General features: G+C 38.5%; 1 protein-coding gene across 8 annotated transcripts in view; it reads left to right on the top strand.

The window, feature by feature from the left end:
- Nucleotides 1–24,938, top strand: part of SCEL (sciellin) — a 98,687-nt gene that overhangs the window by 25,060 nt on the left and 48,689 nt on the right. For 6 of the 8 annotated variants that reach the window (XM_019742557.3, XM_019742553.3, XM_074329414.2 and 3 more), the window contains exons 6-11: nucleotides 1,549–1,617; nucleotides 2,298–2,336; nucleotides 3,118–3,198; nucleotides 5,412–5,477; nucleotides 21,102–21,182; nucleotides 23,409–23,471. In XM_019742557.3, the coding sequence (XP_019598116.3) occupies nucleotides 1,549–1,617; nucleotides 2,298–2,336; nucleotides 3,118–3,198; nucleotides 5,412–5,477; nucleotides 21,102–21,182; nucleotides 23,409–23,471 (399 nt within the window). The remainder of the gene's footprint in view (nucleotides 1–1,548; nucleotides 1,618–2,297; nucleotides 2,337–3,117; nucleotides 3,199–5,411; nucleotides 5,478–21,101; nucleotides 21,183–23,408; nucleotides 23,472–24,938) is intronic. The other 2 variants (XM_074329415.2, XM_019742559.3) reach the window with 1 other exon arrangement.

Raw genomic sequence — 24,938 nt, 5'->3', positions numbered from 1 at the left:
ATCACTTTAGATAAGAGTATTTTTTATACATGGATTCTAAAACTCTGCACGAGCTGATGCCTGTATTGTGAGCAGTCTGTTGAGAATATGGAGCTGCAGAGGATGCCAGCCTTCCTTTTTGCATTCAAGAGTTATCAGTTTATAGTATTATTTACCACAAACAGAAACTGTATTTGGAGTTGACTCATAAAATTTTAATGTTATTTACCAAATGTTTTAGTTACACATGTCAAAATGACATCTCGGAATTAAAATTATTTTAAACTTATGAAAATGTCACATTTTTTCCCAATTTTTTTTTTTTAGAGTGAGGAAATTTAGTGTCCATCTTCCCAGGAATAGTTTATATAAAGGCCTGTAATAAAGTTGATGGTAAAAGTGAAAGTTTAGAGAAAGTTGTAGTAGACCCATAGTGTGGGATGAACAGGAGAGTCTTGCTGACCTTTTGTTTTCCTGACCCTAATTTTGCTACATCCTAGTTTTGTGCAAGCCTGAAAAATGCTCCAGAAGACCGCCTCATGTCTCAGAAAGAACTTTTCTATCTGGTGTAAGTGAGGGAAGAAAAGGAACAGGAGCTGCAATTATGAGATCCTGCCAAGGGCATGGAGATACCAGGATTCCTAATTTGTCGTTTCTGACCCATGGGATAAAAAACACCCCTTTTGCAGACTTTCCCTCCTTGAAGAGGCCTGAGATTAGAGAGATGAAACCCTCTGATGGCCAGTAGGCCTTATTAACAAAATGTGTTAGTCAAAGTAAATTAATTTGCGAGGGTAAAATGGGTTCCTTCTCTTGCTCCCACAGCACTGGGGTTCAGTACAATGGATTACCGCTTGCTTTCATCAGACGCCAGTGTGATTAGCTGGAAGAGTAGGGAACATCTTTGCTCCATGAAACGACTCAGGGACCTAAGTTCTTTCCATGTTTTAATGCTGCGACCTTCAATCCTTCGGCACCAAAACCCTAGTGGAAAAATAAGAAAGAGCACTGAGGCTCACGCAAGTGGTTTCTGGATGAGTCTGGAAGTGGCAGACAACATTTCTGCCGCATGTTTTAGAGTTCAAGCTCATGGTCTAACTTAATTGCAATGAAAACTGAGAAATGTGGTCTTCCTATGTGCTCAAAAGGAAAATAAAATGAGTTTGGCAAACACATAGCATTGTCTATGCCACAAAACATTAAAAAAAGAAAAAAAAGTATGTCTTCTATTGATACATTTTAGCAACCTAGGAAGTATTGTCATTGGCTATATGTATTATTAAACAATAAGTAATATAAATAGTTAATGTGTTAAATGTCCAGTGAGACAGAAAGGCTAGTTGAAAAGTATAAACTTTAAAAATTCCAAACTCTATCAAAATACTCTTATAAATAGATTTTGTCACAAGTGACTTATTTATTGTAAATTTTCTAAAATGTAACATCTGAAAAACATTTCTTTTTAGTAGAAAAAAGTTACATTGTGAGGGTATTCTAGCACAAAAGTGGTCTAAAAACAGTTTAATAATATAATGTTCATCCAGACTTTTGTCTTCTTTCATTATAAAGGATCTCAGACAGACATGATGCTGCTAAAACGTATAAGGCCAAAACCTTGGATAACCAACTAACCAATAGGTACCAGTATTTACTAACTTTGGGAAAAACTCAAGTACAATATTTTTCTAAGCATTATTTATTACTCACAATTCTTTGAACCTACTTAATATCTTTCTGTAAATTCTTATCCTCTTTTTTTTTTAACACAAAAAGTCTGGAGTAATAACCTTTATTCCTGCTCATGGTTAGAGAAAAATAAAATCTTGTTGCATGACTTAAAAATCAAAAGAGCTCATGAGGGGTGTAAATATGTAATCGTTATGTTGTTTTGTACACCTGAAACTAATGAAAAAAACGAAAACGGAATCAAGAGAACTCATTGCTTCAGGCCATTATTCTTATCACATTTATATTTCTGTTTAAGTTACCCTGATGGAAAGATTATGAAATACATGTAAATGTCCATTATTCATTCTTATTGCTAAAGAAAATTACTGACCTCAACAAATAAAAACATTGGGCTTAAAAGATACTAAATTTTCTGAAAGAAAATAATTGTTTTTGCAATCTAGTACAAGATGTAAAAAGATCATGACATCACCTTACCAAATTTATTCAAATACTGATGTTTTCTTTTACTTTCTGTCAAATAATGTCTAACCCTTAATAATAACTCTAAATTCATAGACAATTGCAAATAGATGTAAGTATTAATTCTTTGTTGTTTCTCAGACTTTTGCTTTTATTTTTCTTTCCAGATACATGCCTGCATTTAGATCACCAGAAGCAAGAACAACGTATGTACTTTTCTAACTGAAGCTACATTTTAAGAATAAAGTATATTTCTTCATATGTGTTCAAGAATAACCAGGATATACTGCCCTCAGGCCCAAGTTTCATTGTAATGCAGCCACATCCCAATTGTGTGAGCAGAGTTAAATACTAGAAAGACTAAAATGGTCTGCATAGCTTCCAATATTTACTACATGGACTTTAACAGAAAAATTTGCCAACCTCTGCTCTAATCAAACACCAACGCTTAATTCATTTTTTTTGTTTTGTTTTCAAATCCGTATTACGCATGCCTCCCAAGATACCCATCACATCTACAACTCAATTGAGTCATGAAATCATGGGTTTGTTAGCAATCTATTTAGATGAAATGTATTTTCCCTGGAATGTACTACTGGCAGTTATAAACTCCCCAAACTAGGTAGAGTTTGAAAACTTAATTAGTCTTTAAATTTGTATTTACAAATAAAGTAATTTTCAATGGACCCCACCTCTCAGGAGTTGAAACAGGCCTGGATCAGTCTGGATTTCAGACACACAGTTAAGGTCACATGATAAATGATGTCGTCATTCAATTCCCTCAGTTTTAGTTACTTAGATGAGAGCCTGTCAATTTATAAAGTGCATAAACTGAGGAAGAACTCTTTTTGTTGTCCTGTTTTCAAGTGAATCATTTTGTGGCAGACAGAGAGCAGGTGACAATGTGAAGAGATTATAAGCCCTTTAAAAGTGGGATAGAATGAAAATGTTTCAGGAATGTGATGACTTGTTCTTGTGATTTTATAGGCAACCTAGAAGTTTTTTCAGCACAAGCGCCACCAGCACCCCAGCTTCCAGCTCTGCTACAAGCCCTGTAAAGAAAAAGAGGTACAGTGGGCTTGTTGCATCTGCCTCTTGCCAATATTCTGTCAAGGATTGTTCTTTATTAATTTCTGAACCAAATAATCTACCAAGGACCCCATGCCCTTCCGCCTTGTTCTCTCCTCCCTTCCCAGGGACCCAGCGTCTAGTGGTTTCTGTTGTTCTCAAATGTTGGTCTTCTTTCCCCCAATCTCCTTTCTGAATATGCAGACTTTTCTCCAGTTCTCTTAGGGTCTTGAATATCTAGGTAATGTTATTGATGATAGAGACAAGACATTAAAAGATCAACTATTTCAGGGATCACATTTTGACACAGTCCGACGATAGCAAATGCCTTATCCTGAAATCGTGACTGTGGTGTGGCCATCTGTCGCCATGCTTCTGCGACTAGCCTTCCCTGTGGTCACCTCCCGTGCACCGTGGATGGAGCTGATCCTACTTCCAACTATAGAGTCACAGGCCCTATCCCACGACATGGGTCTGCCTCCTGCTCCAAGTTCCCCTGTGTGGCCTCCCACGTTCTGCCTGTGCTGAGTTCCGTGTACCTAGGAGGCATCGAGAAGTCCTGGACACATGGTGGCAGACTATTCTTCATGAGACAGAAGGGGATGGTGAAAGCACTTTTTGCATCCCGAGGAGGACACAGTGCTACTGAAGCATGATGCTAATGAAATGCAAGCATTTGCGAACCTCAGTGATTTTCACATTCATTTTCTTTGCCTGCTCCTAGGACCATGCTTGGTATAGGGTAGGTGCTCAGTGTTTGTTGATGGACTGGCTGACTGCCATACGCCTCCTAGAGAGAAATGGCTGATACTATTTTTCCTGTAGTTGGAATTCTGTTTGTGCCTGCAGAGTCTCAGAAAATGTGATAATCTTTCTCTTAGACCCAAATTTCATATGCCCTGACCCTTTGTTTGGAACAGATTCCTAAAAGCAGAGGGAAAATTTAAGGTCAGTTAATTCTGTCTCCTTCCCAATGCAACATTTCCCTGATAGTTTAGGCAGAGTTCAGGACCACTGGGGCCAGCAACACGACTCTCACTTCTTTGACTAGCTCTCTTGAGGAGCATCTACTACTTACACAGAGGTGAAATCTGCTTTGATCTATCCCATCTCATCTTAGTTCAATCCTGTGGTGCCTCAAAAAATACAGGCTGCTTTAAAAAATTTTGTTTTGTTTTTAGTACTCCGGGTATAAGGACACCAGAAATACTTAGAGAACAGGTTTTTCTCTTAGGAGTGGACTGCTCTGCTTCCAGACTGAGGTTCTTTTTAAAGGCACTGGATGTACAGGGGTTATAAAGAAAGTAGTAACATTTGATAAATCTAGATAGTAGGTTCATGGGTGTTTATCATAAAAATACCTCCTTTTCTCTGGTTTTCTGCATATCTGAAATATTTTATAATGAAATAATAATCTTACGCTCTACTCAAAATATGGCTTTAAAAAACTGTGCGATAGAAAACTCTGACAAGTTATGATAATGAAAACATAAGCATAAATAAACACCACAGCAATGCTAATCTCAATTTTACATATGTATATGTTTATACACAAATACATATATATCCAATTAGAAAGATGCCTTCATATTACTAGGGCATAATTTTAATTGGTAGAGATAACCAAGGGTTATCTAAGATACAGACCAAACTGAAGATATTCAGAGGAGAATGACATAGCATAGGGAAGAAAGGCTAGGATAAGAAGGACAGGAGAGTTGGATTTAAATTTTTGAAGCATGAGACAGAGTCAAGATGGCCGAGTAGGGAAACTCTGAGCTCTCCTGCTCCCACAAACACATCAAAATTACAACTAAATTATGGAACAACCATCACTGAGAACCATCTGAAGACTAGCTGGATAGAATTCAGATAACTAAGGATATAAAGAAGAAGCCATGTCAAGACAGGTAGGGGGGTAAAAACAAGGTCCAGATTTCCTTTAGATTTCTTTTTAAAGAAATGTTCACAATGTTTAATGTTAAAGGAAATGGGAAAAGGAGTTTCCTTGGGAGAGCAGATAGCCTGCAGTATAGGACAGTTACTTTCTACTGCATTTATGAAATAGCTTTTGTTTGATTTCTCAGGCCTTGTGGAAAAGTCATCTCCTTGCCTTTCTTACTGTCAAATTATTTTCAGCTTTTCCTGTAGATGTGTGGGTGGGATCCGGCCTTTTAAGGACTGTGTTTATAACTGATGTCATTTCTTCACAGACAGTCCTGGTTTCCACCACCCCCTCCTGGTTATAATGCCACTCCAAGCACAGGAGCAAGCAGAAGGTAAGGGAAAAAATGTCAGATGTAATTACTATGTGATTTGATGGAAGAATGCATTAGATATTGACAACATGTAATTGTGGATGCTTTGGAATAAAATGGAGGCAATTTTGTTAACTCTGAGCACCGAATAAGACAGTGTCCAGTGGGAGTGAGGTCAGGGTACAAGGGCCCCTGTAGGAAATCCGACAAGCTGCGAGGTGTAAGTAAGTAGCTGTATTAATTTGCTAAGGGCTGCCATAGCAAAGTACTACAAAACGTTTCCTGGCAATCTTTGTCATTCCCTCGTTTGTATAAGCATCACCCTGTTCTCTGCCTTTATCTTAACATGGTGTTATCTCTGTGTGTGTGTCTGTGTCCAAATTCCCCCTTCTTATAAGGACACCAGTTCATATCGGATATGGGGCCCATCCCACTCCAGTATGACCCCATCATAACTAAGTACATCTGTGATGACCCTATTTCGAAAGAAGGTCACTTTCTGAGGCACTGTGGGTTAGGGTTTCGACAGGTGAATTTTGGGGGTCACAATCTAACCCACAACAGTGGCAGAGGAGAGAATGGGGTCAAGCACGGGGGCAGGGGTTCCCACATGGGCTCCTGGTGCACAGCCCCTTCCAGGTTGTGATGGACCCAGAAAACTGAATTGGGGTGTGTGGGGCAAGTTCTTTGTACACTTTAAGTGCTAGATGAATGTGTTCTATTTTTATTTATTGTTGTTGTTGAGAGCAATAATTAAAACAAAATTATAGGCCGTGTGGAGGACACCATGTTCTACAATTTCCATGATAAGAATGTCGGCAATAACTTAATTTAATAAATATTTACAAAGTGATTACTCTGTGCCAGATATGGTTCTAGGATCTTGGAACATATTAGTGAACAAAAAATGGAATCCACACTCTGGCTTTCAAAGAAGTAGAAGCAAGTGTAGAATTATAATCTGTGTCATCACTAATGCACAGAGAAAAATGGGTCTCCGATTTGGTTTTTGCCTTATGGTATCCAAAACTGTTTTCATATCATCGACCCATAGAATATCTTCACCAAATACTTCCATGTTTCAATGGGACTATTCTCCCAATTCAACAATTGGAAAAGAGAGTTATTAAATGATATGCTTGTCTAATGTTAGATTGGTTTATTTCCCCAAATTTTCATCTGCTGTGCAGGCTTTTAATGTCTCTTTTATTTCCAAATGATGGAAACATTTGGAAAGAAATGTCCTTTATTTAATTTAGGTTGGAACTATAAGGTTATAAATAAACTTCCGTCGACCAATAGACACAAAGAGCTCAAACTACTTTTTTCACATCTGTTGCTGCATCTATATGTGTGTGTGCGTGTATATACACATTGCATTATTTATATGTAACATATATATTATATATAACATTATTGAACATAATGAACAATCAGTCTGGAATTACATCCACATTTTCCCTAAGTATTTTCTTTGGAAACCTGCTTATCTACAGTTGACTTCCAGTTGAACTGCCAAGAATGGATTATATTTCTAGTTTAAAACCCTCTTTCTCCTCAGGCTGTGTTTAGATATTTCTCTATAAGTGATACCTTTCTCTTAGCTACCTAAGTGGGGGAAATTTTAACTAGGAGTTTTGCTAGTTACTATTGTTTCCTGAGTGTTGTGAGGAATTGATAAATAACTGGTACTTAGAAATAGATATTACATATTTCCAAAATAACTTCGTGTTTTTGTCTTCTGTTCATTATTCCAATATTAATGTAAATTATCTTTATAACAAGCAACTGGTTATATAACTGTGAAAATATGGAAGGATTATTCATGAGGGAACATCTCATGCTGTCAGTGCCCATGGAACGTGTGGATCCCTGCACAGAACTGACAGTGCTTGGCTCTATGCCCTTACAATGAATGCGTCGCTGGGTGTGATTTCCAGGGAAGATAAATGAGTTACAATGCTTCCATTTCTGATTCCGGGCTCAGATCCATAGCACCAGAAAGAAGGAAAAGTGAAGATTATTGGACTCGGTTGATCAATTTAGATATCCATCCCTTTTTTAGAGTCACAGATTATTAATATAATGGCTAAACTGAAAGACTTCTCTTTGAGAATCAGAACTAATGTCATGCCAAGCTTTCAGAGAAGGAGAGAATAGTAACAATATAGCAATGCCTCTGATTTTAAAAGTGCTTTGCTTTGGAAGAGCTCAAAGTACAGCTTCTGTTTCTCACCTTTAATGCCAGTGCATTCCCAAGGCTGAGAAATAGCCTTTTTAGTAAAAGCTGAAAAATAGAAGCAATTATTAAATGATGAAAGCAAGCAAAAGCTTCAAAAAGAAGGCTTTGTCCCCAGAAGAGCCCCCCGAATGAAAATAGGTCAAAAACAGATAACAATGATTTTTAGTACTAGCTAATAGCTCAATGAGAACCTTATTCCCTCTTATTCTTCATTTATACTGATCTCCTTCCCCTTCTCTCCCTTCCAACCTACTGCAAAAGAGTTTCCCCTTAGTACTGACACTCTCACTCTCTTTTCTGTTCTTCATTTTATAAACCTTCATTATCTCCATCACATAATCTTTCCCAGAAATTTCACTTCTCCCATGTACCCCTGTCTGTGCAGCACATTTGAAAAGACCCCAAGACTTCCCAGTCATTACAGGAATGAGTCTTTTTCCTGAACTTTGTAACCCTTGACCTCTCTGTGGCCTTTGGGACCATGGATCCCCCATCCTTCCATTGTTCCTTTCTTGACTTACATAATGTGGAACAATCAAATTTAGTTGAGTTTGGATTGGAAACTACTGTTGGTGTTGCGTTTGGATGGAAATCTATTACAGGCACAGTGTAAGCTGCACCCATTTTCTGGTTCCTGCCACCCTTAGTTCACAGACGTAATGAGCTTGCTGATAAATTCTTGTTGACATATCAGTCCCTAGGACTACTCGACCTTTCAAAAAGCACCACTGACTATTCATGCCTTTATGAAATCTCCCTTATTGTCTTTTGAGGAATGCCATCCCCCCAATGCACTCTCTTGGATCTCCTTTTATTTCTCTACCCACTCTTTCTCAGTTTCCTTGACTACGTCATCATCCTCCACCAGCCAGGAGATGTTGATGCTCCTATAGGCTCAAAGTCTTGCTTCTCTTCTGAGTCTCTGTCCTGCCCTCGGCAGCATCATCCATGCCCAGGGCTCCAACGGCCGCATGTGTGCTCTCTATTCCTTCATTTGTAGCCACTTCACACCTCTACTCTGACATACCTTTGCATAGCCAACTGCCTGCCTGACACCTTTATTTAGACGTCTCAAATGCACTGCAAACTCCACATGTTCAAAATGAAATTCACAGTTCTCCATACAAAGCTGGTTCTCTGTCTCAGCCAGTCAACACCCCTGAAACCCTGAAGTACTTTTTAACACCGTTCTATCCTTAACCACCAAAATCCAGTCCATTAGTAAATCCTGTCAATTTACCTCCCTATTGTCTCTTGAATCCATATACCTCTTTCCATTTCTGTCATCATCTCTATCCTGGACCACGATAGTTGCTACCCAAGTATTTTCCCTTCATTCACCCAGATAGCCACTCGCCTAATCTCTTCTCTACATAGTTGCCAGAGTGACATTTATAAAAAGATAATTGGAACACATCACTCTCCTAAATAAAAATTAAGACTTTTCATTGTTCTTAGAATGAAGAGCGAAATCCTTAGTGTTGACCGCCAGCCCTTGCCTACCTCCATCCCTCATAATTCCCCTTTGCTCTTTGCTCCAGTTATTTAATCTGTTTTAAATGCACCATATTCCCACAGACCCTTAGCACATGAGGTTTTTTCTGTGTGGAATGCTGTTTTCTCTCCCTTCTGGGGCACTTAGGCTCTTGTCGCCATGTTTTGATCTGATTTCTCTTTAAAATGTCACCTCTGACTCGTCTCTGTCGTGTTCTCTCTGCTCTGCACTAACTCAGGCATAGACTCTGGCGATTTATTTTCCTTGATTTGTGCAAATACCACTTGTGCAAGCTTTTAATAAAGATGTGGGGTGGTGGGAGTGGCAGTAATGCATTGTGGAAGCCCAGACCATGCTATGTGAAATATCACATTACAAATTCTTATTTGTAACTTCGTTGCTCCCCCCCCCTTATTTGTCATTTCTCACTGGCTGACATTTCTCTACAGCCTTGACCCTGTTGCTGTTTTCTTAGCAGCCCCTCACTCCTTTCTCCTTCCATCTCTCTTTCCCTCCTTTTCTTCTTCCCCTCCCCTCTGCTCCCCCAAACCCCAGTTCCTATGAAGTACTTATGCTGGGTAGTTTAGTTCTCCCTGTGCGGTGCTAGGCTATCCTCAGAGAATCTCATCCTCATAACTGGACATAATGATACACCCATTCTTTGGGAGGCATTCTATGCTACCTTTTAAAATAAAATTATTTTCTCATGTCACAATAATATAAACATCCAGTCACCCACACTTAAACCATCAAAACTGTCACTGACCTCTCTGTCTCCCTTACTGTGTTTCTTCCGTCATTGTAGTGACTTGGAGGGATTTTCTGATCAAGGGAAAGGATGCGACCACCTGGTGGCAGTAGCACTAAAGCTTTATTTGGGTGGTGTTTTGACAGGTTTGCATGAGGAGGGCGTCACTCACAGCATGAGGCCTTCCAAAGGCAACTGCACAGGGCCCACCACCCAGAGGGAGAGGAGCGCAAACAGAGAGGGAGAGGGGATCAGCGATGAAGCTTATACGTCTGGGTGAGGCCAGTCAGCAGTCTGGTGGGTCGTTCCAGCGTCAGGGAACTCCACAGCGTAGCAGCAGCTTGAGGTCTTTCATAGCTTCAAACGCTGGATAATATGGATGCACAAGTAACCATGACACAAGATCAACTGTGGGATCATCAATATTTTCTGGGAGCTCTGAGGTGGGAAGGAGAGCTTCTGACAAGGGATTCAGGGGCAAGGTCCTAAAAGAGGTGGGGCGGGAAGGAGAGAAATTACACAATGCTCGGTTTTCAAGCCCAGGGTGATTTGAAGCATGTCACCAATTAGTGTAGGAAGAATAATGAGGAATACACACTTGGTCTTATGATGCTGACTATGCTTTGATTCAAGCATGTAGAGCTTGGGATACTGGAAGGATATATTTGCGGAAGTCCTTTCTAAGCAATGAGAAATGGGGAAGGTGCTCAGGCAAGAGGTTGGTGCTGGAGATCCAGATTTGGGAATGAACCCAGAAATTAAATGTGGTCTCTTCAGAGTGAAGTTACCTGTGGATAAAATATGAAAGGAGGAGAGAATGAAAGTTGAGCCTTGATGTCTGACTAGCATGAGGTGGTAGAGGAGGAACCAGACAATGAGACCATAACTAGTGCAATTACAGGGTGAAGGTGAGATGTAAGGAGAGGTAGGAAGGGTGAAGGCAAGAGAAAGTAGGTGTATTCCACCATCCCAAACCAGCCCCTTCTTCAAAGTCTGGTATGAATCTTACTTACACAGCTTTCCCAACCCAAGGGGCTGTCTTTGTCATCTGAGCTCAGAAGGCTTGTTGTCTGCAGTCCTCACTTGAGAATTCACTGTGCAGGATCTTGAAACATTACTTACTTTTGAGGTGTACTCATCAACTAGATGGCATCATCTTATAATCCTTTAAATCATCAATAAATTTATCCATATTAATTTGTCAATAAGTACATATTGATTGATTAATTTTAATATTTCTTAGTATCTACAAGATAAGGAATTTCCCTCAATTTATCAATCACATTTGTCTCTTTGTAATTAGGCTTTATTTTACGTGCTTAAGTTATTCTCTCTCTGTCTCTATCTCAGTCTCTGTCTCTCTCTCTCTTTCTCCCTCCTTCCCTTCCTCCTTCCCCCCCTCCTTTCTTCTCTCTCTCCCTCTTCCCACCCTTGCCCTCTGTCTCTTTTTCTCTCTCTTCCCAAAACACTTGTTGAGCTCTATGTTCTAGGAAAGCACTTTGCTAGAATCCAGGAATATAGAGACGTGTAAGACTCCGTCCCTATTCCAAGAAATTCAAAGTGTATCATGGCGTCACTTTGATCCAGGAGATCTAAATATCAAGGCTGGCCCCAACTGAGCAGTTCCTTGGGGGCACGATAAGCACAAAGGCTGTAGAAGCATGGAAAGGGAGGCAGTAGAGGATGTGTTTGAGGTACAGTAGGGTCAAAAGAGGAGAAGCTTGAGGTAAACTTAAAGAAGGAATAAGAGTAAGCCAGGTGCAGAGGTGAGGTGAGGATGGAGCCATTCCAAGCAGAAAGGATAGGACGAGCAAATGTTCTAGTGCCAGAGAGCATGGTGTGTGTGAGTGTGTGTGTGTGTGTGTGTGTGTGTGTACACGCATGCATGTGTGTATGCCTGTGTCTATTTGTGTGTGTAGAACTATGGGATTTCTATTCAAGAGGCATTCTCTGCATCCTTTATCAGTTACCTTTAGTGGTAGCAGGAAAACCAGTAAATCCAAATTTAATGTCATGTGGAAAGAGGTTACTTAGTATGAGACATTCTGGGTAAATACTGAATTATAATTTACGATAAGCTAAGGTATCTTTTCAGAACATCATGTTTCTGTTTTAAGACTTACTGCTTTGCTGTTATGTAATTTGAGCTCTATGTGCCAGAAATTATGAAGTTTATATAAAAGAAAGAACAAATGTCATCATTATGGAAAATTATTAGGTCAGAGCCAGAGAAAGTTTTTCCCTTCCCATTTCTTTTATTTGAAGACTTGAGACAGCTAGCTGCAAAACAATTTGTCACCAATCATTAGTATGTCTTAACTTTTCAAGTTCTTCAACTTTTTTCTCACCTTTGGGTCCTTCAAAAGAGTGATAACATTTGCCAGGCTTGAACCAATAGAGTGGATAAGAGGTGCCTTTCATAAGACGTGTTCCGTCTCCTCACAGTGAAATATGGAAACACTTGTGGAAAGTTGATATTGAAGTTGCGTCTGATTTCAGAACCCACCGTTAAATATTGGTATTCTGTTTACAGTAAACGCAAATGCTTCTGACTATGAATTTAGGTGACTTAGAGATTCAGGGGCTAAATGCCGTGCGAAGCTCACTTAAGAAACTCACTAAAACAAATTAAGGTGGTTGCTTAACAGACAAGATCAATGTTTATGGTTGTTACCCATTTTAGTGATTCAGGATTAACAAGCCACTGCCACCAGCAATGAAAACAAAAACAATGTGTTTTTTTCTCAATTCATTTCTAAAGACAGAGAAGAAAATACATAATATCTAGTAAAATTAAAATGGTGGAAACAACCTAGGACATATAGTTAAAGGCTTGTTATGTCCTTTCATAACATCTCATCCACATTTATTTCAACCTCTTCTCCTTCAGCGGTTTTCACTTCCGGTTAGCTGATTGGTAGATTTTGGGGGGGAAAAAAAATCCTAATGAGAAGTGAGTTGCCATGGCAGCCTTGCACTACAGTTATATTTTTCTGTCTGTAACTATAAATGGTAAAATGTAACCTTTCTAATTATGCTGCAATGTTTTTAACTCTATGGCTACCAAATCCTCTACAAAGTTTGCTGTCATGCTAAAAAAAAAGAAAAGATTTCAAACAAAAATCTCTATTTTAACTAGAATCTGTTTTGTAAAAATTAAGATTCTAAGACATTGAGTAAATGTCTAACTGCAGTGATTTTGAAATCTTATCTGAATGCCTAGAATGCCCATTCTAAACAGTCAAAATAAATAAATCATTATCCTGAGTTAAGGTTTATTATTTTTGAAACGTGTTGTTCAAACAGAATGAGGGGGAAGCTAATTCACGATGTAGAAGTAAAGGTCTGAGCCTTTATTTAGCATTGAGCTGTTTTCCCTCAGTTCAGTGGGGTCTACATAGTCTCTGAGCTCCTGACACTCGTTTTAAGTAACATACATTCCAACAACAACAAAGGAAAACCGTTGCTGCTCCCTCTCAGTCCAGATTCGGCGGCCCCTCCCTCCCTTGGAGCCCCTGCAGCCTCTGCCATCCACAGGGAAGCCCCTTGTAGGACGATGAAGCAGGGAACCTTCAGGTTCAGAAGTAGGGGCAGGGAAAACGCTGTGTGAATCAGGATACCTTGGCGCAAACTCTGCCAAAAACATCACCCTCCAAGCTACAACTCCATCTAGCCCAGCCATAAAAACCACTCTTTGATTAAAAAAAAAAAAATTATTATTTCACCGTTTAAGTAGTATTGCCTGAAGGTCTAACTAACTAGAAGATTGTGTAAGTCTCACCTCAACTAAAAGCCTGAAAACGCTGACAGACTAAAGGGGCTGTCTGTGGTCATTCAAATCATAGTGTCAGTTACGTAAATCAGGTTTGGGACAGAACCGGAACACACTGAGGGAATGGTGGTTTGGATTCTGCAGAGAGGAGATGGCTTTGGAGCAAGCAGACTCTGGGAGGCAGAGAAGACTGAATGTGGCATAGTGTAGGTGACAGGAGCATGCTGTGACATAGGGACTGTGCTTCCAAGAGCCTGGTGGGAGAACAAAGGGGTACTCCTGTAAGTGGAGGGTTCGAGGGCCATCATTTTCCTTAGGACTGTCCGCATATTTGACTAATGGGAAGGGGGACTTCTTCTCCCTCTCATCTCTCTTTTTCCTCTCGGATATGTGTGGAATGTCACGTCAGTGGAATCACACAGCATATGTAGCTTGTTTAATCTGGCTTCTTCTACTCAGCATAATGTGTGTGCGAGTCATCCGTGCAGTTGCATGAATCAATAGTGCATTCCTTTTATTGCCGAGTAGTACTGCATTGTATGGAGACACACAGTTCATTTATCCATTCACAGTTTGAAAGACATTTTGGTTGTTTCCAAAGATGCTTTAAATGTTCATATACAGGTGTTCATATATGAACGTATGCCATCTGTTTCTCTTGAAAAACTACAAGTAGGATTGATAGGTCATGTGGTGAGTTTATGTTTAACTATTTAAGAAACTGCCAAACACGTTTTGAAGTGACTGTACCATTTTGCATTCCTACCAGGAATGTATGAGGGTTCAAGTTGTTTCACTTTCTTAACATCACTTAGTATTGTCAGTTTAAAAGAAAATATTTCAGCCATTCTAATAGGTGTGCAGTGTGTCTTACCATGGTTTAAAGTTGCATTTCCCTGCAGACTAATGATGTTGAACATCTTTTCATGTGCTTATTTATCATATATACATCTTCTCTAGCGAAATATCTGTTCAACTTACTTTCCTATTTTTTTGATTGGTGATTTGTTTACTTATTGTTTAGTTTTGAGAGTTTTTTAAAAATATGTTATGTTTACAAGTCCTTTGTCAGATATGTGATTTGCAAATATTTTTCCCCCTGTGTGTGGCTTGTATTTTCATCCTCTTAAAAATGCCTTTTGCCAAGTGAAAGTTTTTTAATTTAATGAAGTCCAATTTATCAAGTTTTTTCTTTTAATGAATTGTTCTGTTGCTGTCATATCTAAGAACTCTTTGTTTAATCAACGGTCACAAAGATTTTTCTTCTAAAATTTTATAATTGTATGCTTTACATGTAGATCTATGATGCACTTGGAGTAGATTCATTTTTAATGCTAAAAATGTTTGTAATTTCTCCTGATAATAGTTGGGCTATTCTTACTATATCTTTGAGACAATGTCTAAGGACCAAAAGATGCTATAAATTCAGCAATACTTAAAAATTTGTGTCTCTTTGTGCCTATTGAACAGCTAAAAGGTTTATTTGTATTCTTATAGATCTGACCCAGATTATGCTCATTTAAATTTTTTTAACCACAACAGCATCTCCATACATTTGGAAAGTGCAATATATGAATGTGCAAGGGACTTAGTCTATAGCAAGTGCTGGGGACTCCTTACAATACCTCTGCCCACCCACAGCCTGTTAGTGGTTTGCCAGCCACAGATCTGGACCAGTCTCTTCCTTTTATAGATGAAGATGCAGAGGTTCAGAGACCACCAGAGCTCTCTCCAGGGCCAAAATGAAAGTTGGTGGCAAAGCTAGTCTAGAACCTAGATCTCCGGAATTCTAGCCCAGTGCATGCTCCTTTGCTGTGTTGCGGTTTATTGAAATGGCCACTGGCTGCTGGAAAGTGAGGCTTCGTCATTGCAATCCTTTTGAACACGTGCCTTGCATTCTACAAACTCTTTGAGAGTATGGACCATACCTTTTCCAGTCTTTGAATGCCGTGTTTGGCCTCATACACTGCTGTGTCCTAACATTAGGACTGGGGCAGTTGTGCAGTGCTTGAGTTAATGACTCCTTCCTTGGGTAAGGAAATATTGCAAGACAACCTATTGCTATTAGATTTTCATTGGAAAATACCTGAAACGGTATTGGTTGGATCTAGTATGATACAGATGGGAAAAAACAAAACAAAACAAAACAAAACAAAACAAAACAAAAAAACATGAGATGTGGCATCAGAAAGACTAGGTTGACACCCTAGCTGAACCACTTGCTAGCTAGCTGTGTGACCCAGAGCAAATTACTCTACTTTTCTGAGACTCAGTGGAAAATAACAATAATAATACACACTCCACAGGATAGATGCACGGATTGAACAAAATAATGTATGTGAGAGCCTGGCACGCTAACATGTTACTGAAACTCAGTAAATATAACTTCTATCTCCTTTTGCCATCGTTGGAATAAAAATTCTGTTTGTGGGATACAAAAGATTAAGCACAACGGACAGTGAAAATGAAACTCACTATTAAATTTTAGAGTCAATTATTCTTGTTTCAACTTAGATGTGTGCTGCAATAATAGAAACGTTCTTCGCAAAGTCAGTGTTAAACAGAAGTCCCAGAACCAAGCACGTTATCCAAAAATGGCATAATAAAAAGTGATCTTTGCAGCAGCATATGAAAATGAAGTCATATCAATGGCTTTACAGTGTTATTTCTATTAGTTCTGGCACTTGGGCTACTATCTGCAAGTTTTCACATTTCTTGTGAGCACGGCCATTTTATCCCTGAGAGCTATTCTTTACAATGATAGCCACTAATGTGGTGGCATTGGTCCTGCAAAGGTCTCCTGGGACTGAGGGAAAGACAGAGGGGAGAGCTGGGGTCAATTTATCCAAGCTTAAACAGTGCGTCTCAAAGTGTATTCAAACAGGGTCATTCCACATGAATGTCTCTTGTTTCCTTCTCTTCAAAATGGTCTCAGCCACAGCTTCCTGCTTCACTCTTGCATTTTAATCCCCCTGCTTGGCATCACATCGAGCTCCTGGCACAGCATGAATGATTTCTCTCACTGCCCCTACCCCCTCAGGGCTTGGGTTCTGTCATTTGTGACTGTCATTGCAGAGATGCAAATGAAAGCTCCTTTGAGGTGAATTGAAGTCAATGTGGCATCTCTTGGCCCCTGCCCAGCAGGGGTGTAAATGCATCACCCTCAGAAATAAAATACCCTCCTCTGCTTTTCTTGGCCTTCACAACTGCACACCCACCTTTTCTTTCCTGGATGCTCTCCGAACCATCTCCACACTGCGTATCCAAATCTAATTCTCGACCCATGTCTGTCTCCCAGACACACCCAATCAGTATTTACCCGCCTCTTTGAAGCCCTGGCCATTCCAAACTGGAAGAAACTTAGCTTTTCATCAACGTGATTCTGGCATCAGCAAAGTTTGGCATCATCCTATTTCTCTGTTTTATAATCCTCCTTTTCCTCTTGTTACGTACCTCTCTCCTGCCTGTTCTTAGGTATCCAGTGCCCTGTGCAGACCCATTATTACCCAGGACTGACCACCTTCTTTCGCCTTTCCTCCGCCCCTGGGAGAAAAGCATATAATCCGCTAATCCACACAGATACTCTAAAGATACATTATCATGTGAGTGATATCACATTATCCAAAAAAACAGAAATATTTTTTGAGAAGACAAAATGATGGCAACACAAATAAAATACTACCTGATTATAAAATCTAACTCTAAACCAGAAGGGGAATACCATTTTCATGTAAATTGTTTTTCCAGGCATATCATGTAACACAATAACTCATGAGTGCCTGGCACCTACTAGGTACTCAATAGTGGAATTAACAATGGACTTCTATGGCACAGCTCAACTTTAACAGATTTTGAAAGTTTCGGGCCCCTCTTCAGTACCCGTCTCCTTCTTTTCCAAATAGTAATTCATCCAATCACTCCTTCTTTCATTAATTTCACACATCTTTAGTGGGCACCCATGTCATATACAATTGACTTGAGCTATAACGTAAATCCCTATGTACTTGAGCTATAACTATCCTGTTAGGAGCTTTTAGTCCAGTGTGGAGACAGAAAATTGTTTGTAATCCAGAATAGCATGATACGTTCTGTGAAGGAGGACTGCTATGGAGAAACGTAAGGATGTATCCAGCACAGCTTTGTGTATCACTAGAGATGGTAATACCCTAACCAAAGTCTCGGTATCCAGGTGAAAGGGAGAGGAGGTATGCCAGAAAGGAGCGAGAATCTGGTAATGGTGGTGGTGGTTTAGGAAATGCAAGTGGTTTGGCATAGCTACAGTACTGGGTTCACATGGGGTGAGAACAACAATCGCAGCACTAGGCATTTCTTGAGCACTTACGGTGAGCCAAGCAATATTCCAAGGCTTTGCATGCCCTTCTACTGGCTTCGGTGATGGCATCAACACAAGAGTCAGGAGACCCACCATGCTCTGTTGTCTGCTGCTCCACTACCCACCACCCAGAGCCTCACTACCACATTGCTGAGAAAGCTTCGGGACTAATTCGACTATGTCCTCCATGCTTGTGGCTATGGATCCCCTTGGGAACCACAGTCAGATCAATTTTTTATCACCTGGACCATCCCCACAAAACTATGCATCACTGAACCTGACCCAACTTAACATCACCCTGATCTCTCAAACCCTCCCACAGTGCCTTCCTGGATATGTCATCCATTTTCATCAAAACTTACTACTCTTTAGCCTCATGTCTGACTGAATGACCTCTCACCTCTTTATTCGGTTCTCCCAGAGGACACTGCTCCCACAGCCTTCCTTTCAATGAAGGCTGTTTTTCCCTCAGCCTATGTGTCATAGGTTCTGCCACTTCCTATCAATTTTAATTCCATCCTTCTAACACGCCCCATCTCCTTCAAAGCCATGCCATATGAGCTTCTCTTCCTCAGTAGACTTATCTGAAGGTCTCTCAGCCACTCACCTTCACTCTTCGAAGATTTTGGCCCCAGATCCATTGTCTCTCACAAGCACCCCTCTTGTCATAATGCTTGGTGAGTTCCAAATCCATGTAGAGGATCCTTCCCCACCCTGACCTCTCACCTTCTTGACCTCCTCTCCTGTCCTTCACCCTACTTGAGCCACCCATAGATCCTGCTCTTATAAGTAACCACACACTACAAAATTTCAGTTTCAAAGCTTTCTCCCTCTGGATTCTACTTTCGATCTGTCCATCTCATTCCATCTAGTCCTCTGATTCCAGAAAGTCTTCAGCCCCACCACAACCACCAATCCATTGATATTACCATCTTTTCACAGTTGCTCACCCCTCATGTCTTCATCTCCATGTCCATCTTAGATCTCACAGTACCTCATTGTAACCACTTCCTTGTCTACCCCTTCTCCTCCCTTGACATTATTCTTTTGTTGTGCTCACTTGGCTAAAACATAAACTTAGTTAAATCCAACTCTCTGAATATTCTCTTCCTGCCCCCAAAGCAGCGGAATATAGCAAGATAAAACAAGGTCAACTAGCCTTATTTTAACCCCATGATTATTGACCACAATTGAGCTGTTGGTGCTGCTCAAGGATCCTTTGAGAGGCAACATAGCACGGGGAGGGCTTATGGAGCCAGGTTCCTTATTCCGATTCCTCATCTCCTGCACCATCAAATGTAGCCTCTTCGCTGGCTCATTCCCATCATCAAATCTACTTATCTAATAACTTTCCTTGTCCTATCAACCTTCAGGTGGCTATGCATTTCTCTCTTCCCCCTTCATTGCAAAACACTTCAATGCCTCTACCTCCCATTTTCTCTTAAATCCACTCCTATGATTTTTCACCACTGCTCCATCAAAACTGGTCTTGTCAGGGTTACCAATGACCACTTGCCAAAACCATGGTAACTTCCCAATCCTTTTTGTATTTGAGCTGTCACTACCATTTGACATGCCCAATTACTCCTTGAAATAATTTCCTCACTTGGCTTCTAGGATACTTCTAGGATACCCTCATACTTCTCTTCTCCTTGGCCACTTCTCCTCAGACTGTTTTGCTCTTTCCTACTCATACTCTTGATATCTAAAAATATTGCAGGGCCCAGGGTTCAATAATTGGCCTGCTTTTCATCTCTACTTACACAGATGCCCTTGGTGATCTCGTCCAGTTTCCAGTATTAAACACCATCTCTAAGCTGATGATGCTCATATTTATATACATTTTCTTGGATGTCTTTTTGGCTTGTTTCATCACTTCCTTTGGGTCTTGGCTCAAATTTCACCTCACAGAGAGGCCTTCCCAGGCCACTCTATATAAAATAGTGTCCCCACCCCATCACTCTATATTCCTTTTCTCTGTTTTAGTTTTCTTCATAGCACTTTTCTCCATCTGTCATATATTTATTTGTGTATTGGGAGCCTTTTGAGAACAGGGAATTAAATTTATCCATACTGTAGAGTGCTGTACCTTATATATAGAAAGCTACCAATAAATGTTTAATAAAAACATGATCTCATTCAGTTCTGACAACAACAACCCAGCAATCCTACTGGAAAAGTTATTGCAGATGAATAAACAATCAGGTAAAGCCATTGTCACACAGCTGACAATTCAGGAAGCAGGGGTCCAGAGCTCACACACTCACCTTGCATGCTGCAGAAGCCAGAGGAGTACATTGGGGCTAGATCAAAAGGGTACTCTTACTAGGTAGTGAATTTAACTTGAGGATAATAGGGAACAACTGGGGTGGCTGTGGTGGTATGGGAACTGACATGTCCTCGGTAGGGTGCTGACTCCATCTAAAATATGCACAGAATTGCCTGTCTCCAATTCCTAGGTCATTTAATCGTGCCAGCTCAGAGACGACCTTGGTATTTTGTTGCCAAGATAAAGCTGACAGTATATGTATATGCTTTGTAGCATCAAACTGGCCTGTACTGACAATATTTAAGTTGGATTTAGTTAAGAGCTTCAAATCAACTTTACCTTGAAGTCTGTGCAGTTGAAAACCTTTCTTGCTGTGTCTGTAGCTGCCTGATAGTTGACATAATTCCTAAAGAAGCTTATATATTAATACCCAGGAATCATTTACTATGCTTGTGTGCTGCTGATCCAAAATGCCATGACTTGAGCTACAAAGTCTAGCAAAATATTAAGCTGTTTAAAGAACACATTATGTTTTTCAAATGATAGTTAAAGAGGATATAGTTTCCAAAAACCTGATTAAATGAACTTTTAAAATACCTATAATTTAAATATTTGACTTCTGTAAAGTTTAGTGCTTTGTAGATTTCGACCTTTCAGGTACCTCATGTATGGTGGTTCTAAGATGCAGAAGGTATTTCCATGTAGTTAATGAATGCATTCAGCTAATAGATGCTAAAATCGACTATGTTTCCATGGTGAAATGAACTGCCATTTTCTGTTTTAAAGGGAACCAGCTGTTCACCCTCCAATACCTCCAAAGCCTACTTCTCCTGTTTTATCTCCTAACCAGCTGAGAAGGGATAACAGGTAAGACCTAGCACTGCAGAATTTCTTGCCAAAATACAGAAGTTCAAAGGAAAGGAAAGCAAATGAATGTTGACCTGTTTGGTGCAAAACATGGGTATGTTTTGTGTGCACATTCATTGAAGAAGCACTTGTAAAGCTTTTCTACTTCTATTTGTCAACACAAATATATATTTATGTTTGCCTTTGAATACTTATGGTCATTACCTGTCTTTGGAAATAAATCTTCAAGAAACTAAACAATATGCATGTCCAAGAAGTGTTCATGCTCAGGCTTCCTCTAATTTATGTGTTTGGAACCAATACATAATGAACTTCTCTCTATCTTTTTTCCATATATATATATATATATATATATATATATATATATATATATATATATATATATATATATATATATGTAACATATATTGTGTATAATATAAATATAAACCAAAAATTTGGTTTACATTTACTCATAGTTAAGCTTCTCACTAAGACCTACAGTTTCTGATAAAAGGTATTCTTGAAACTTTGTGTTACTGCTCAAATCCCCCCTTATGTTAGAAATACCTTTGGATAGTTCTTTTGTCTTGTTTTAGCTAAGGAATTTGTAATTTATTTCAAAACTATCACAAATTTTGAAAAATGTTCTAATTAACTTGTCTCTAAATCAAGAAAAAAAGACACTGCTTTTCTACTTTGAATCTCTGACATTCTATAATTAATACTTAGAAACAAATTCAGAGATCTGAAAGTCTTCCTGTGTGTGCCTATTAAACTGTTTAATCATCTCAAACCATTTTTCAAGACGTGCATTGCACATTTCCATTATTATTGTGAAATTAAAAAGTGATATATCAATGAGGACGATACATTAGATCCATTTGATTGCCTGCCTTTGATGCTTTTGTAGTTTTGCTTTTTGATGGTGATTCTTTTCATAACATGTAAGACAATTGTAGAACTATTCTTCGGGAAAAGTATAACTTCAGCTAGAAAATGCTGATCAGGCAGCAGGGCTATATCACACTAGGTGTTCAGCATGGTGAGTTAAAAGCCAAGGTTTATTCAGTGAAACTTCACAGGACATTTGAAATTTTGCCCTTAGGATAAGAGGATAGATTTTTTTAATGAGTCAAGAGAATACTTCTTCATTGAATTAATAAAAAATATAGGCCAGATTTATACCTTTTTATTTGTACAATGGTTATAATTATACACTTCTCAAGCTTTTTATCTTATATTATATTTCCATTTTTAGTATTGAGCAATTAAATATTAATTTGAATATAATTTTTTTTAAAGAGCTAACGTAAATTGACTTTAGTACCTCCTAAATTCTAATCTAAAATCAGCGACTCTAGAGCCATGAACTTATGTAGATTTAAAAGAAGCTAAATTTCATGAGAATTTGTCTAATCCATTTTTACAACTCTAATTTTTTTCTTCCACTAATAATCTTAAAAATAAAATTAGGACAACTTGCATGTTTTACGTCCCGATTACTTTAATCACAGCAAGATGACTTTAATGAAAGAATATGAAAGGGAAGTGTTTCCTATGTAATTAACACATGTCCTCAAGAGTACAAAAATGTAGTTCAATATAGTTTCTTGAGAACAAGCAAGAATGTATAAGTAGGTCAATAAGATACTTAGAAAAAGACCAGAGAAAAGCTTTATATCATAAATTGTGACAGCACCTAATATTGTAAAATTTAATTCTGTCACCTCAATGTAGTCATTCTTGATGTAGTGGGTGTGCTGGAAATTGAAAAATATTTCCCATCATATCTGAGCAAATATATTTCTTGATAGTATTCAAATGGAATGTCTTTAAGAAAAAGCATCCCTCCGATGCCTCATAACAAAAAATGATTCTTAATATTTTAAAATATTATATCATTATCTAATAGAGATAAGTATGAAAATACTTTATTGATGATTGGAAACTAAAATGAAATGAACATATTTAGAACAAATATATATATTCAGTGGTTTAAAAATATGTTAAAAGAGATAGGCTAAATTGCAAAGTTAGTATATTGGATTATAGAATTTGAAATAGGATATGGTTGAGTTCCAGTAACCCAAAAGAGCTAAGGTGAAGTTTGTTATCTCAAGTCGTGCTATTGTTGCAATACACTTTGATCTTTTTGGATGTAAATGTTTTCTTATAAATTTAAATTTAACAGAGAAGTGTTTTGTTTTGTTTTCTAACAAGCATTATCTTTATTTTAAAATATAGGCAGGTTTGTCCACCTAAAGCAGGTATATATACAGAAACCAGATCTGCTGAAAGAAGTATAAGGTACAGTGAACTATTTATATAACTATGTAACTATAGAAATAATAAAGTATGTTTTATTAGAACACTTAAAAATACAAAACAATTTATAATAAAACAGATAAAATCAGTTTTCCAGCTGACTTCAATATAGTGGATAATATTTTTATATGTACCTAAGAATTTTATTCTTTTTATTTCTATTCTAAGCTTTACATTAAGAAAACAACCAAAATTGTCTGAACATGATAACAGAATAAGATCAAACCCCTTAAGACAAGAAAACACCTCTTTATTCCCAGCACTTGTCCCAAGATTAATGATATAATTAGTGTTGATTGTAAATGAATAGGTGGAAATATAGTCATTTGATTGAACTTGTTATGCAAAAGCATTGTCTAGAATTGGCTGTAAAATATGGCCACATTCAGCTCTGCCTGTATCATCAGGAAGAGGCTCACAATTTGTACTGATCATTTTGGGTAAGTTTTCCCCATGACAGTCCGGATTGACTCTTGTCGTCTTGCACACCCCATCTGGTTTAGTACTTGTTTTGGATATATCTTGTTTTTATTTATATATTTTTAAGGAAAAAAACACTATTTTTGAAATTAATTTTTGAACAGTGCTATTTTATAGGTCTATGAACATGATAAGCCAATTTTTTAATTATGGTAAAAAACATGTAATAAACTTACCATTTTAACCATTATGATAGACCAAATTTTTAGTCAAAACTTTTTTTGACTGAAAGCACTTTTCAAAGTTCAAAACGTACATACTTTTAATTTTTCAAAAATCATCTTTCTTGACTCTCAGAACAGTTCCAGTTTGAAACATGCATCAGAAGGCTACCTCACCTTCAGGAAAATAATGTTTGCCTAGTACCGAGTAATTTAAAATGCAACTCTACCTTAGTATTTCCCAAAGTGTGCCCCGTGTGCCACAAGGTATTGGTGTGTGTTCTGTGAAAGAAGGTTTAATGGCCCAACGAACTGAGGAAACACCATGAGAGTTCTCTGACACAAGGCTTGTCAGAGCCTTCGGTATACTTATATACCTTCTGAATCTCCAAACGTTGGTTATACTTCCCAAATTTACTAGACTACAAAATGTTTTCTTCATGGAATTCTATTAACCTTCTATGATACACTGTTTGTGGAACATCTTAATTACAGGGAAACCTATAAAGATTTTCCCAATGATTCCTTTTCATGATCTAGAGAGACCAGCATGGATTTAAACCATCTATGTGTCAGGGGCTTCCACCTAGCCTATAGTTTATAATGTGCTTTCCCTTTGGAAGTCTAAGAAGATAGCTATTCTCACCTCATGTGAGGGATGAATTAATCATCCGAATATGTTACATAAATCTTGGTTCCTAGGAAAAGTTCTGAACACAGGTCTGTGTTTACTTGTGCAGTTAAGTGTATTTTCTTTTCCATGTCCTTTTGTAGGGACAGAACTTTGTCCCTTTTGTAGGGACAGAAC

This window comes from Rhinolophus sinicus, chromosome 16 (assembly GCF_057876585.1).
Source record: "Rhinolophus sinicus isolate RSI-liver-muscle chromosome 16, RSI-T2T, whole genome shotgun sequence".
In the NCBI taxonomy this organism is placed as follows: Eukaryota; Metazoa; Chordata; class Mammalia; order Chiroptera; family Rhinolophidae; genus Rhinolophus; species Rhinolophus sinicus.
This window is presented reverse-complemented; position numbering and strand designations above follow the sequence as displayed.